Source organism: Podarcis melisellensis, assembly GCF_964234715.1.
Source record: "Podarcis melisellensis genome assembly, chromosome: 11".
Classification (NCBI taxonomy): Eukaryota; Metazoa; Chordata; class Lepidosauria; order Squamata; family Lacertidae; genus Podarcis; species Podarcis melisellensis.
The window spans coordinates 59506424-59522337 of NC_138543.1; the positions used below are offsets into that span (position 1 = coordinate 59506424).

A 15914-nucleotide genomic window follows, 5' to 3' on the forward strand; every position below is an offset into this window, starting at 1 on the left:
AGAGAAGCTTTTTTCCACTGGGATATGGAAATGATGGGATTAAGAGAGAGGCGGACTCCTCTTCTCAGCCAGGTGTCCTGGGAAGGGCCTTTTGCCCTGAGATGACAAGAGAAGTTACTTTGGACATCCGTTTTATCAGCTCGGCTTAGTCTTCCATTTTACGAGCTCAGATCTTGCTTTCTGTGTAGCACGTCAGGCCATGCAAGCCTCCTTCCTTCTCTGATAGGCTTGCACCGAAGGCCGATTCATACCAGGGCATGTTGGAGGATTCCAACAGAAACAAAAATGGCGGCGGAAATGGCCAATGTTAGCTTATTCCTCCCTTGTCCAGGACGGAATCTGAACCTGCAAACGTGACCACTCAGTGGCGTAGCGTGGGGGGTGCAGGGGGGGCCGGCCGCACCGGGCGCAACATCTGGGGGGTAGGGTTAGGGGGCGCAAATCCACGGGTTGGGGGCGCAAATCCACGGGTTAGGGGGCGCAAATCCACGGGTTAGGGGGCGCAAATCCACGGGTTAGGGGGTGCAAATTACTTGCCTTGCCCCGGGTGCTGACAACCCACGCTACGCCACTGTGACCACTGTTTGCTGCTGTTGCTGCTTGCAGTCCACAAACGATACAGTGGTACCTCAGGTTAAGAACTTAATTCGTTCTGGAGGTCTGTTCTTAACCTGAAACTATTCTTAGCCTGAAGCACCACTTTAGCTAATGGGGCCTCCCGCTGCTGCTGCACCGCTGGAGCACGATTTCTGTTCTCATCCTGAAGCAAAGTTCTTAACCTGAGGTACTATTTCTGGATTAGCGGAGTCTGTAACCTGAAGCGTATGTAATCCGAGGTACCACTGTAAATTAGAGAGCTTGCTGGGGCTGATGGGCATTGTAGTCCTAATCAGCCACGCTGGCTTGGGCTGATGGGAATTGGACACCCACCAGGCTGGTCTACATGGCCTGGCAGTGGTGGCTTTCTGGGATTTCAGACAGTAGTGCTTCCCAGCCCTACGTGGAGATGGTCGAACATAGGACGTCCTTCCTGCTGCCTCCCCGCACCTTGCAGGAATGTGTCTGTAGGATTGGTTGCTAGAAGAGGCTCCTCCACCGCCGGAGCACGATTTCTGTTCTCATCCTGAAGCAAAGTTCTTAACCCGAGGTACTATTTCTGGGTTAGCGGAGTCTGTAACCTGAAGCGTCTGTAACCTGAGGTACCACTGTACATACTTACCCCCCCCCAATTTGCATTGTGCTTCCTTTGCAATGAAATGAATCAGGTGGAATAATGTAAGCAGGCAGCGAGACAACTAGCGGAGTTTTTGGAGGAAGGCAAACTGCAGCAGAGCAGAAACAGTGCCGCAGCTGTGGCGAGCGGCGCATGGACTCAGCCGCAGCCAAGGCGGGGAGAGGAAATCAGGCACCCATGGGCACCCACAGCAAAAAATTATGACATCATTATGACTTGCCATGGTGCACGCCTACATTGGGCACCCATAGTGTGGAGCCCAAGTCGGCGCCCCTGTTTTACAGAAGCAATGCATCACTTTGCGCAACAGCAGTTTGGGGGCACCCATCTTAGCGTTGACCCTTCCCTAGGATTTGCCAGGTGCCTCTTCTAGGAGAAGCCAAGGTAGCCAGGCAAATTCTTTAGAGGCTTCTTCTTCCGCTCTGCCTGAGCCCTCGTCTCCAGGTGATGTTCCACTTCCGCAGACAGGAGAGAAGCAATGAGGTGGAGAGGGAAGGGATGAACGGCCCTGATCCCCCTGAGGGGCTGTCTTAAAAAGTACAAAGCCAGGGGGACTGCATAAATGTAAAACCTAGCAGCACCGATAAATACAAATTAAGCTCCTAATAAGAAGTGAAATATTAGGGCCAAGGTGACATTAGGGGGACGGAGGTTCAGCCAAGCTATGCTTTAAATATTTTATTGCTGCACACCCGAGGAAGAGCTCATTCAAGGGATATCTTTTTTGCGGACTTCTCCCTACGCAGGGGGGAAGAGGGCATGAGAAAGGAAGGTCTCAAGCTATTTGGTATGCAGGCTGATACCCTATCTGCCCACAGACTGTCTCGCCAGAGTGGTGCATGCTCTAGTTATCTCCCGCTTGGACTACTGCAATGCGCTCTACGTGGGGCTACCTTTGAAGGTGACCCGGAAACTACAACTAATCCAGAATGCGGCAGCTAGACTGGTGACTGGGAGCGGCCGCTGAGACCACATAACACCAGCCTTGAAAGACCTACACTGGCTCCCAGTACGTTTCCAAGCACAATTCAAAGTGTTGGTGCTGACCTTTAAAGCCCTAAACGGCCTTGGTCCAGTATACCTGAAGGAGCGTCTCCACCTCCATCGTTTTGCCCGGACACTGAGGTCCAGCTCCGAGGGCCTTCTGGTGGTTCCCTCTGTTAAGTTGTGGGTTGACATAGCAGCCGGCACAGCAATTTCTTCAAGTAGCTCTTTATTTTGTAAGCTGGAATAGAACTGACTGCAAACAGCTCAGCCGGCCTGCTTTTATAGGCAGCCGGCTGTCAACATTGTAATAACAACAGCCCAGAGTTCCTGCCTAAAATAACGGACGCGGACCTGAGTGAAAACTATCTACAGACCTGAGTGAAAACTATATACAGTATCCCCCTGCTGGCCCAGGGTGAAACTTCACTACATAACACCCCTCCCCACCGAGATAAGGCGTTAGTTATAATCGTAATGGTTTCCTTATATACAGCACTACGCGTAATGGTTCAATTAGGCACAAAAGCATATCGGTTACATTCCCATACTTAGACCAACAGTGATACATGTCCAACAACATAGTCCTTTAAATAAGTTGGGCGCTTGGAAACTCTGCCAGACCGCCGGGGACTGGTAGCGAAGTCCGGAGGGCCACACAGTTCTTGCTGAGGCTGTGGTGCGACCCTAGGTGGCTTTAGCTTGATGGGGGCGACTTGTGGATCAAGGCTAAAGGAGATGGGCGTACTTGTATATTGCCCCAAGGTGCCGTCAAAAACCTCGGCAAAGTCTTTGACCAGACCCTCAGTCTCTGCGTTAGAGATGCAGTTGATGCCGGTGACTTCCAGGCCGAGGGCATCAAACCAGTCTAGCCCTAGGAGGCTTGGCCGCTGACCTTCGACCACCACCAACCGGAGCAGGCCCGAAAAATCCTTGAAGGCGATCCGGAACCGGCCAACGCCTACCACGGGAATGTCGTTTCCCTGGTAGTCTCTCAGGTGTACACGGTGAGAGTCGAGTTGCCTTTTGGACACTCTGGGTACCAGTCTTTTGATGGTGCTCCATGACACGATGGACAGGGCAGACCCGGTGTCGATCTCCATGTCACATGGAGCTCCTTCAATGAGCACCGTGACGTTCAGCTTGCGTCGCGTAGGCGAGTCGGTTTGGCCAATCGTGGTTCCAGATGGGCAGCGGCAGTTGGTGAGAGCGAAACAACTTTCCTTGGCAGACTGGAGTGAAGACTTGGACTTGCGAGTCGATGAAGGGGGGGTGTCAGACGGAGCCGATCGGCAGACCTTAGCAATGTGGCCCCTTCTGGAACACTTCCTACAGATGGCGTCTTTGAATCGACACTTGGCACGGGAATGGTTGCCTCCGCAGCCGGCACATTCCGGTTGGCCCTTGGACTTCTGTTGGAACTTCCTGCGCTCCCACTTTGTCTGGTGCACGTCATCGTCTTCACTGGAGGATGCCTCATCACTGCTGGCCTCTTCATGATGCACCGGAACTGGCTCCCTAGCAAGACGCGGGCTGCTGGACTTGCGGATCTCCTGGGCAAGCTTCTGAGGCCACAGCCTCCTCAATGGCTTTCTGTAGCGTGAGGTCTGGCTTGGCTAGGAGATGCCGTTGCAGATGGATGTCCCGGACCCCGCAGATGATTCGATCCATCAGGGCATCGTCTAAGTCTCGGAACTCACAGTGCATTGCAGCCTGTCGCAGGGCGGTGGTGTAGTTGTTGATTGACTCCCCCTCTGCCTGGTTCCGGTGGTAGAACGCATGGCAGGCAGCAATCTTGGACGGCTTTGGTGCGTAGTGGTTGCGGAGCTTCTCTTGGATCGTGTCCCATGGTGTTGCCTGGACTGCTTCAGGCGCAACCAATGCTCGGGCCGTCTCAAACATCTCAGGCCCACAGAGGCTGAGGAATAGGCCCCGCTTCCGATCCATTGATACTGCTGTCAGCTCGTTGGCTTGGAGGTAGCAGTCGAACCGAGCGAGGTAGGAGTCCCATGATTCAGAGGCTGGCGCAAACGGCAGTAGAGGCACAAGTGAAGCCATGATTCCGATGCTGGCGTGAAGGGCGATGGATGGAACACAGTGCTCTAGCCAGAACAGTCAGCTCTGAATTGGTTCTGCCCAGTGATTTCGCTCAGTGATTTCGCTCTGTGATTCAGCTCAGTGATTCAGCTCAGTTCAGAGGCTGGCCGCATCTGGCTGTGCTCTGATGTCCATCTATCCCACCTTCGTCACCAGTGTTAAGTTGTGGGTTGACATAGCAGCCGGCACAGCAATTTCTTCAAGTAGCTCTTTATTTTGTAAGCTGGAATAGAACTGACTGCAAACAGCTCAGCCGGCCTGCTTTTATAGGCAGCCGGCTGTCAACATTGTAACAACAACAGCCCAGAGTTCCTGCCTAAAATAACTGACGCGGACCTGAGTGAAAACTATCCACAAACCTGAGTGAAAACTATATACAGTATCCCCCTGCTGGCCCAGGGTGAAACTTCACTACATAACACCCTCACTGCGAGAAGCGAAGTTACAGGGAACCAGGCAGAGGGCCTTCTCGGTAGTGGCACCCGCCCTGTGGAACGGCCTCCCATCAGATGTCAAAGAGAAAAACAACTACCAAACTTTTAGAAGACATCTGAAGGCAGCCGTGTTTAGGGAAGCTTTTAATATTTAATAGGCTATTGTATTTTAATGTTTTGTTGGAAGCCGCCCAGAGTGGCTGGGGAAACCCAGCCAGATGGGTGGGGTATAAATACATTATTATTATTATTATTATTATTATTATTATTATTATTATTATTATTATTATTATTTCAGGTTAATTTGCCTTTTCTCTTTGTGTGCTTGTAGGATGATTATAGAATTGTAGAGTTGGAAAGGACCCCATGGGTCCCTAGCTTGTGATGAAGGAATCCCAGCTAAAGCACCCGTGACAGACATCCATACTAGCCAAGATGGCTCCGCTCTGCCCCCTGCCCAGCAATGCTATGGGACACAATTTACTGGGAACTGCAGGAGGGGAGAGAGTTCTTGCGCCCGGGTCCTGCTTGCAGGTTTCATATTAGGGCATCTGGTCGGCCCCTGTGAGTGTTGGGATGCCTCCAAGGAAATGGGGGCAATTGGCTGGCCCCCAGCTGGCTCCAGCCCACCGACCAGTAGCCGCCGATCTCCAGTCCTTGGGTCAGCATGTAACTGCGACTTGAGTTTCAGAAGCCTTCAGAAGCTGAGCATGCAAGCCAGCAGAGTAAAAAAAAACTCTTCACAACAGAAGGGCAGATAGAGGCTGTTTAAAGCATATTTAAGGTAAAGGTAAAGGGACCCCTGACCATTAGGTCCAGTCGTGACTGACTCTGGGGTTGCGGCACTCATCTCGCTTTATTGGCCGAGGGAGCCGGCGTACAGCTTCCGGGTTATGTGGCCAGCATGACTAAGCCGCTTCTGGCGAACCAGAGCAACGTATGCAAACACCGTTTACCTTCCTGCCGGAGCGGTACCTATTTATCTACTTGCACTTTGATGTGCTTTCGAACTGCTAGGTTGGCAGGAGCAGGGACCGAGTAATGGGAGCTCACGCCGTCACGGGGATTCGAACCACCGACCTTCTGATCGGCAAGCCCTAGGCTCTGTGGTTTCACCCACAGCGCCACCCGCGTCCCTTGTAAAGCATATTTACAAGCAGTTTATTCAGCATACATCAGGACAAAGAAAGCATGTCTGCTCTCCTTCATGTCCAAAGTAAGAAGCAGGAAGCAATAGCTATACACAAATGGAAGTTCCCAGCAAGCTGTGCTGGAGTGTAAACAGACAGGTGACATACAACAATCCACACGTCTGTTATTAAGATGGAATGGAATATCTTAACAGTGAGAACAGGATGCTGGACTAGTTGGGTCATTGGGCTGACCCAGAAGGTGCTTCTGGCACTCCTGAGCTTACCTGCATTACCCTTTAACCCTCCTCTTTCTCTCTCTTTTGTGTCTTCACAGCACAGAGTCCCACCGCAGCCGACCCTTTGCAGCAAGCCTACGCTGGAGTGCAGCAATATGCAGGTCGTTAGTATTAACACTTTCCCCCAATAAACCTTTCACTTCTCTGATGCCCGATACATTGGGGTGCTCTTCATAACTGGCACGGCGCCCTTGTGCTTTGTATTATTTTGGAATCCCAATGAGACCGTGAAGCGACACCCATAGGAGAATGCTTTTGTTGAATCGTTGCATTTTTGCCCTGCCTTTCTGTAACAAGCACCCAAAGAAACGAAGGGTGCTTTCGGACTGGCGATACTATAATCTTTATTGTCATTGTCTCATACAGAACAACGAAATTTTAAAAATCTACCGTATTTTTTGCTCTATAAGACTCACTTTTTCCCTCCTAAAAAGTAAGGGGAAATGTGTGTGCGTCTTATGGAGCGAATGCAGGCTGCGCAGCTATTCCAGAAGGCAGAACAGCAAGAGGGATTGCTGCTTTCACTGCGCAGCGATCGCTCTTGCTGTTCTGGCTTCTGAGATTCAGAATATTTTTGTTTGTTTGTTTTCCTCCTCCAAAAACTAGGTGCATCTTATGGTCTGGTGCGTCTTATAGAGCAAAAAATATGGTGCATCAGACATTCAAAAACCCACAAGCCTGCTATCCCAGCTATAGCCCCTAAAAACTCTGATACCCCATAATTGAATACAATATACTTACATAAAGACTACCTTACACTGCGTTTAAAACCAGAAACTGTTTCTCAGGCGGCTAGTTGCCGTTTTCAGGTGGAATGCAACCAAGTTCCGGGAAACTTGGGTTGCAAGTTGTAGTTTATTGGGAAGTTCTACACAAGAAACTCCCCCCCCCCCAAAAAAAATCTGACTTTCTGCAGTAAAGAAAATGAGAAATGCTCATTCAATAGCCATCCTTGTCTAACCTCCCTGCAACCAAATCAGGATATGGGCTCAATAAACAGGTCATCTGGAATAAAAGCTGTCATATGGCCAAGCCACGGAACAGAATAGCCAGGAATACAAGAAAGCCATACAAAAATCAGATAAGAGTTATATTAAGAAGTTCAAACTGAAAATCATAATTAAGTTTACAGATTGAAACACAGGGCAGCAAGAAAATGTTCTTCATTTGAAATAAGTCCTTTATTCAAGGGCACCAAAACCCCACTGATTATAGCAGATGAGCCCCTATTTTTTAGAAACATTCAAATCAGGCTTGTAGGTATTTCATTATTATTTTTATTTTATTATTATTATTATTATTATTATTACCACTACTACTACAACATTTATTTATATCCTGCCTTTTACCCTGACAGGGACTCAAGGCGACTTACAGATAAAATAGAAACAGCTAAAACAATTGAACTTTAAAAAAATTATATATATATATGATCTATTGAAACATAAAGATAATTGCAATAAAAAAGCACAGCAGCATCCTTTCCCTTAAAAAGTCAGTTCCCAAATGCCTGTTGGAAGAAGAAAGAAAGCACCAGAAAAAAGAGGGGGCAGAATTTAGTGTCAGGCACAAAATACATCATCCTGAGAATCTCAGCTCTCATTTTTTAAAAATCCAAATTTCTAGTCCATATGGCAGGAAGATGGAATGCAGTGATATCTTGCAGAATCTCCGAAAGGAGAAGTGAATAATAAGATTCCCAGGGGATCGGGTTTCTGTGTCCTATGCAGCAACCTGTCCCTTCGCTTAATTAGCAGCATCAATTAAGCAAAATAAGAAATGTATGCAATTTTGCTTGGTGTGCACAATTTAGATGGGTAATGAAAGTCCCCTTTTCTCACACTGCAGAGCTCAAATTACCTTAGCACACAGGATGTCATTTTGGTACAAGAGCAAAGGACTTGGAGATGGAATGGATACTGGAAGTCCTTTACTTCCAAACTTTGGGAGCATTTTTTGTCTAGGGTAGAGAGGGGGATAGAAGATCACACAGGTTCCCATGTACAGAAGAAGCACAGGGATTAAAAAAAGAGACATTAATCTGAAAAGGCAAAGGGGGAATGCCATGAGATATTATTTATTCATCTAAAAGATGGTCATGAATTAGACTAGAATACATCAGGGCTCTCCTGTCCATCTCCCAGGAGCCGCCACTGGTCAACACAGAGTCCTCCTTGGTTTCAGCCACTGTGGTGTAAGGAGTCCTGTAGAGCAGAGGTGGGCAGAAGGGAGATCTGGATCTGCCAGTCGATATCTCGGTGATCTGCACTAGATCCAGACAATTCCGATTCCCAGTTGTTTTAACAGTAGGAACAACCAAGTGACTTTTCTCACCCAAAAATGAATTAGGTTGCTAAAGGAAGGAACAGTGGTGTAGCATGGGTTGCCAGAGCCCCGGGGAAAGGAAGGTATTGTATATCTCCTAAGGCAAGCATTGCTCCCCCAACCGGTACCTCCATGCGGCACTGCTGCTGCCACCAGACAGAGCTACAGAGCAGCAGCAGTACCTGCGTGCATGCATCCTCAGGATGGATCGGTGCCACTGCTGTGAGTCTTGCCATCCACTTGTCTCTCCCGCCGCTGGGGACCCCTGTGCAGCCAAAGGATGCAAGGGCCCGTCCTCTCCCAGTGCTGCTCAGGTGAGGCAAGTGGGAGGGACAGGGAGAGCCTCCAGTCAGGGTGGGAGCTGCAGAGACACACCTCAAAAAAAAATGCACTCGAGGCAATAGCCCCAGTAGCCCACCTTCCCCCCACACCTGCTATGCCACTGGGAAGGATGCTAGCCAGAAACAGACTTCTGTAGAAAACAGAAGTTTTGTTCAGGCAGGGAGAAGTACCTGGACTCAGCATATGCTCAGAGGCACTGTTCTTTTTCTTCTGTGCCTTTTGCAACTGGCTCTAATTGGTAGAACGTGGAGTTCCAGTAAATTAATTTAAAAAAAAAAAGCAGATACAACAAGCTTGACATTTTCCCACCTCTGGTCTGGAGCACTGCAAGAGCACAGCAAAGCCCTCTAGCAAATAAAATCAGGAACAGGGAAGTGTGGCAAATGACTAAGAGCAGGTGAAGGAGAAGGCAACACAGGGAGTCAAAGTCAGGCAGCAGCTCAGATTCAGGGTAACAAATTTCTCTGCAAAGCACTCGTGCGAAAAGGGTTGGAAGGACATTCTTCCCTGAAATGCAAAATGCAGGGTGCTTTGACAATAGGATGCTTTCAGTTCCCCCATATGTTTTAGTCGTGGTACGTTTTCACTGGAATTTTCTCAGACTTTTAATATCAGTGCTTAGCCTCCCTCCATGGATAACACAACCTGTCTACAACCAATTGGTTTACTTCCTATGGTTCAAAGAATGACCATCGACTCCTGCCAAGGAATGCTTTTGTGTGTGAATCAAACTTGGATCTGGGAAGTTCAATTTCATTCTCCATAAAAGACCAGTTCCTGGTGTCTTAGTTTCTGCCCCTTATTGCTTGCAAGATTTGACAGACTGACCTGGTCCAGACCTTGCAGTTCTCAATAACCCCCCTGGGAAAGCAAATTTGGCCTTCGTAGGGTCCCAAGGTGCCGTGATTTTGGAATTAATGTGTCGTGCTATGGCGTGACCTTTAAAATAGTTGTCCGTGGTGCCATTGCCTCCTGTTGCCATGCAAGCAGATAACTGGTTTCCACCACACATGGAAGTCCATCAGAGACTTGAGATATCAGCCTCCAGTCCATGAAAGCTTATGTCATAATAAATGTGTCCGTCTTTCAAGGTACCGTGACAGGAGACAATGATGGCCACCAACCCAGATGGCTTTAAGAGAGGATGAGACAAATTTATGGAAAAGAAGGCTATTGATAGCTATGAGTCATGGTGGTCTTCTTCCACAGTTGAAGCCAACAGTGCTTCTGAATATTGTGGCTGGAAACCACAGGAGGGGAGAGGCTTCTTATCCTGATTCTAGGTTTCTCACAGGCATCTGGTTGGCCACTGTGAGAACAGGGTGCTGGACTAAGTGGCCCATTGGCCCGATCCAGTGGGCTGTTCTGATGTTCTTCCCACAAGAGACTTCCTTGGATTTGCTGCAACAGAGTAACACAGCTACCCCTCCACAACTCTTTCCCTTCTGTTATTGAGTATCCATGGACCCCTGCTCAGGGCCACACCAGCTTACCTGCAACCATGTTGCACCATGATGTTCTCCCAGAACATTCACTGGGCCTTCAAGGTTGCCTCCCTTCGTCTATGCAAATGGCTTGTGGCTCTCTCATTTGTGATGCATTTCCAGCGTGATCCTCAGAGCTGCACAACTGGAGGCAGGATACAGACAGGCCCATTGCATGCACACTCATCATTTTAATGACGGCATTAAATTGCATTGGTGAGTGGGCCATCACAGCTCAAGCATGGCGAATCCGACTCTTGCAGCTTTTCCAAGCCAATGACACTCGAGAATCAATTCACACACTCGGTGTTGAGGAACCAAGTGATGGCATTCATGTGTGCACTTAACCCAGTTCTGAAGAACACCAAGAGCTCTTAAGCAAAAGAAGGCCACCCAGTTTTCAAGAACTCAACTTATTCTGGGTTCATGTTATAATGTGCCACCTTGCAGCCGATGAAGTTTAACTCTTGGTTGGGGATGATTGTTGGGGGTGAAGATCTGCTTCTGAAATCTTCCTTCCTTTCTTCTCTCCCCCTCTTTCCCCTATAGCTGCTTACCCTGCTGCATATGGCCAGATTAGCCAAGCCTTCCCACAGCCGCCTCCCATGATCCCACAGCAACAGAGAGAAGGTGAGTCTTTGGGATACTTTCTTGACCACGGGCAATTCTTTCTGTAGCTTCAGGAAGAAACACTGCGTAGCCAGCCACCACTTCTGGAAAACACACTTCCTTGCGATGTCATGTACATACTTCAAGAAGAGGTCACTATCTAGGTATCATAACATAAGGAAATTCCTGCCAGCGGGCTCCAGAGCTGCTATTTTGATGCCACTATGAAAACTCCTATGAAAGAAGCCACAAAAAATATTTACTGAAGAGTGAGACCTGTGTAGGTTCCTCAATTCTCAGTTCTTCGTGGCTGCACCTCACCAGAGGCTCACCAGCTTCCCAAACCTTTTGTGTCACATCCTAATAAATTGAAGATATGCTATTACTTCAATGTGAGCCCAAGTTTTGCTTTGTTTGCTGGTCCATTTTTTGTAGCTGCTGTTTCCTGGAGGAAATGATAAAAGAGTAGGAAAGGTGGTACGATTTTGCGCCTAGAGTCTCCTCAGATATCAGCCTCTAGAGGGCAGCGTAACTTGCCTCGAATGGCCCAGTGTTGACCATAGAGTGTTAGACGGTAGCTGGTTAGTTAAAAGGTGAATACCAATAACTGCACAATACTAATTACAATATTACAATATTACAATGCAAATTACAAAAGCCACCAAACTGTGCAAATACGTACAATTTAATAACTATAAGAACAGCCATAATAGAGAAGCTAACCACATCAACACATCAAAACACAAATTAAAACCAATTTATCAGTGTAAATTGATAGCTGAACAATACATATATGCCCTGATGTATCAAACATTTTAGAATGGTATAAAATATAGGGGTGGAAATTGAATATATTGATCATGACTATATCACCTTAAAAAAAAAAAGCCAAATGCATTATTTACAGGAATTAACTCATCTTCAAATTCACACTTTTGGCCAAGCCATTAACTATCCATCTTTACAAATGGGAAACTGAGACAGAGAGAAAGAAATTACCAGTAGCCAAAGGGTATCTAAGGAACTCATATGGACTCCAGCCTGTATCCAATACTTTTTCGCTTGCCTACATTATTTGGATAATCAGGGTGAATATGAATATATTGCACCATGTAATTAGCCACTTAATCAGTCTTGTGGAAAGTACGTCGCGTGAAGTCATGGGGCATCGGCCCAAGTCATTTCCCCTTTGACCTCCCACAGCCCCCCGTTTCCTGTGGAGGGAAACACTCCTTGCAGTGCGGAACTCCCATGCTTGAGTCACCTACAGGGACCCTGGATTTGAGTGAGGGAAATGTCCGTCTCCCAGGGTGAGATGTTGGGAGGAGAAACAAAAGATGTCGGGTGAGAGCTGAGAGGGGCTACTACGTTCTATAGGTTGTAAGGGCTAGGAACCTTTAAGGGAGGTTAAAAAAAAGTTATTTTTAACTTTTTGTAGCTGCTTTTGTTTTTTTATTTACATTAGTTTTCTATATCTTATTGTATGATGAAAAAAGGTTAATTTTTAAAAGGCATCATTGAAGTCATTTTTTAAAAGGTAGTATACAAGCATATAAAAATAAATAAAAAAAACACAGGAATTCGAAGAATTCCAACATATAATAGCAGGGTCTGACGTTATGGGTCGGGCAAAGCCCTGGGCAGAGAGATATGTGGGGCTACCTTTGAAAGTGACTTGGAAACTACAACTAATCCAGAAAGGGACAGCTAGACTGGTGACTGGGAGCAGCCGCTGGGACCATATAAGACCGGTCCTAAAGGATCTACACTAGTTCCCAGTACATTTCTGAGCACAATTCAAAGTGTTGGTGCTGACCTTTAAAGCCCTAAATGGCCCCATATACCTGAAGGAGGGTCTCCACCCCTATTGTTCAGCCCGGACACTGAGGTCCAGCTCCGAGGACCTTCTGGCGGTTCCCTCCCTGTGAGAAGTGAAGTTACAGGGAACCCGGCAGAGGGCCTTTTTGGTAGTGGCACCCGCCCTGTGGAACGCCCTCCTATCAGATGTCAAGGAAACAGAGAACTATCAGAAAGGTTTTAATGTTTAATTATGTTTTTATATATTTTTGGAAGTGGCCCAGAGTGGCTGGGGCAACCCAGGCTGCATCTACACAATTATTTTTTTAAAAAAACCACTTTGAAAATGCTCAGGAGTTGGGAATTGTTTTAAAGCTCACAATGGAAAAATTTCACAGAGTACCGATTTCAGCTCTACAGTGCCATCTGGTGTCCCAGTATTATAACGCATTTATAACGTTTTATTTTTACTTATGTAGCTGAATCCCCAGTCAGATGGGCGGGAAACCATTATTATTATTATTATTATTATTATTATTATTATTATTATTATTATTATTTCTTTATGAGACTTCTGTGGCAACTGATGGTACAGAATGGGGCCTTCCATAGCACAGTGGCAAAAGTGAAAAGAGCTCATTTTAACGTCGCTGCACAGTGATATTCTGCAAGGTGCGGAATAGAACATGATCTAAGGGTTTTGCAGGGTCTCTACGGGGGCAGGTGTGTTTTTCCCCCAGGTCACCTGGTCCTGAATTGTTCAGCACCAAGACCCTGAACCCTGCCCAGCAGCTGATCTCGACATGATGACAATGTTTCCACCTTGCATCTTGGAGGGGCGACGCTCTGGCTCCCCTTTTGAGTGCTCCGGTTCTCCAAGTCACTTAGCTCAGCGGCAGGGTCTTGGGGGCCTTATTAGTCCATTAGCCCGGCCCGCTGACCCCAGCCCTGCTCCCCCATGTTGGCATAAATGCCGAGGCAACCTCACGGTCCCGGAGGAGCCTCGCGCCTTGTAGCAGGTCGGCCGTTCCTTTTAGCAACGTAGTGGGGGAAAATTGTGCTTAGCAAGTCTTCATCAGGGCTTCATTTTCCATTAATCCAAAAAGAAAATGTGGAGGGGGAAAGTGCCTTCAATCATGCCAAGGCCCGGGAATTTTAATGAGCTTTAAATGGGCATCTGTCAGAATCCTGACTCGGCGGAACTACCCCTGCCAGCCGAGGGGATGAGTAATGGCCAATAAAAAGCAAGGGGAAGCACCTTCGTGAACTCCTCTCTCTAACAGGAAAGGCAAAGTTGTAATTTGCTGTGTTATGACACTATAATTATGCCCTGATGAAGAAAGCGAGAACATTAAAAATCCTTCTCTTCTACATGGTACACCCCTGTTCCCTCCTTTCTCTCTCTCCCCCCGCTGACCCCCAACTGACGGGGAAGAAATGGTTTAACCCTTGATCCACTTGATCGTTGTGATGATTCCAGATAAGGCATTAGGAAGGGTGGGGGGGAAGAGTTTTACACAGATACACACACAAAAAAAAAAAAAATCTGCATCAGATTCCATGTCCATCAACAATTCTCCAGTGAAAAAGGGTTGTCCTATTCCATCATCATAATTATAATAATTTCATTATTTATACCCCACCCATCTGATTGGGTTGCCCCAGCCACTCTGGGCAGCATCTAACATATATAAATACAGTGGTACCTTGGTTGTCGAACTTAATCCGTTCCAGGAGTCCATTCATCTCCTGGAACTGTTCAGAAACCAAGGCACAGCTTCCAATTGGCTGCAAGAGCTTCCTGCGCTCAATCGAAAGCTGCGAAAATTGCATAGGATGTGCGGCTTCCAAAAAATGTTTGCAAACCGGAACTCTCACTTCCAGGTTTGTGGCGTTCAGGAGCCAAAACATCCAAGTACCAAGGCATGACTGTACATAATACAACATTAAACACTGAAAAACTTTCCTATATAGGCTGTCTTCGGATATCTTCTAAAGATCATATAGTTACTTATCTCCTTTCCTTGGGGAGTGCATCACTCCACACCCTCCAACATTTCTCTGATGAAAATAGGGACGTCCTGAGGACATTCCGGGATCAAATCAGAAACCGGGACGGCTTCCTGTAAATCCGAAAATCTGGAAAATAGGGACAATTGGAGGGTCTGAACACTCAGAACTAAAATTAGAAAACTTGGCTTGAATTGTGTAAATTTGTGTGCTGTACCTGTTATGGCCGCCTGATATTTAGTAAGGCCATATTGGTTTATTCCATCATGGGAAATCCGAGGTAATCCTAAGAACGTAAGTAGATCCTGCACCTCCTGAATCAGGCCAATGGCCCTTCTAGTCCAACATCCTGTTATCATACTGCAGGCATAGCCAAACTTGGACCTCCAGATGTTTTCAGACTACAATTCCCATCATCCCTGACCACTGGTCCTATTAACTAGGGATCATGGGAGCTGTAGTCTCAAAACATCTGGAGGGCCAAACAGATTCCTGTGGGAAACCCATAAGCTAGAAACAAAAGCTCTCTCCCCTCCTGTAGTTTCCAGAAACTGAGAGCACAGCTGTCCTGGCTAATAATAATAATAATAATAATAATAATAATAATAATAATAATAATATATTATTTGTACCTCGCCCATCTGGCTGGGTTTCCCCAGCTGCTCTGGGTGGCTTCCAACAAGGATTAAAAATACATCAAAATGCCACACATTAAAAACTTCCCTGAACAATAGCCATTGATAGCCTTCTCCTCTGTGAATTTGTCCACCAGCCATTCAGACTGGTGGCCATTCATGTGACTTCCATAATTTAACTATTGAAGTGCTGTCTTTTATCTGTCCTGAGGCTTCCAAGCTTCAGCCCCCTTGGACATCCACAAGTTCTAGCGCTATGAGAGAGCAGGAAAACCTTTTATCCGTCCACTTTTCCCATGCCATAAATAAATTTATAAACTTCTATCATGTCACCACTTACTTACCTTTTTTTTCTAAACTAACAAACCAGTTTCAGGGATCTGTTTCTCAGCCTTTCCACATCAAATAGGGAGGAGGGCAGTGATAAGGCGGGGTATCAAATCCAAACTCTTCTTCTTCTTCTGTACCTATCCATGCAGTGTATAGTCAAAATATAGAACTCGCCTCCCCCCACCCTCTAGGAGGCAGTGATGA

General features: G+C 47.0%; 1 protein-coding gene across 13 annotated transcripts in view; it reads left to right on the forward strand.

Moving 5' to 3' along the window:
• CELF4 (CUGBP Elav-like family member 4) overlaps positions 1 to 15914 on the forward strand; it is a 792127-nt gene that overhangs the window by 728237 nt on the left and 47976 nt on the right. For 9 of the 13 annotated variants that reach the window (XR_014172705.1, XM_081929818.1, XM_081929823.1 and 6 more), the window contains exons 9-10: positions 6217 to 6282; positions 10879 to 10959. Coding sequence is in view for 12 of the 13 variants with exons in the window: in XM_081929818.1 (XP_081785944.1) it covers positions 6217 to 6282; positions 10879 to 10959 (147 nt within the window). In the remaining variant the exon portion in view is untranslated. The remainder of the gene's footprint in view (positions 1 to 6216; positions 6283 to 10878; positions 10960 to 15914) is intronic. The other 4 variants (XM_081929819.1, XM_081929814.1, XM_081929817.1 and 1 more) reach the window with 1 other exon arrangement.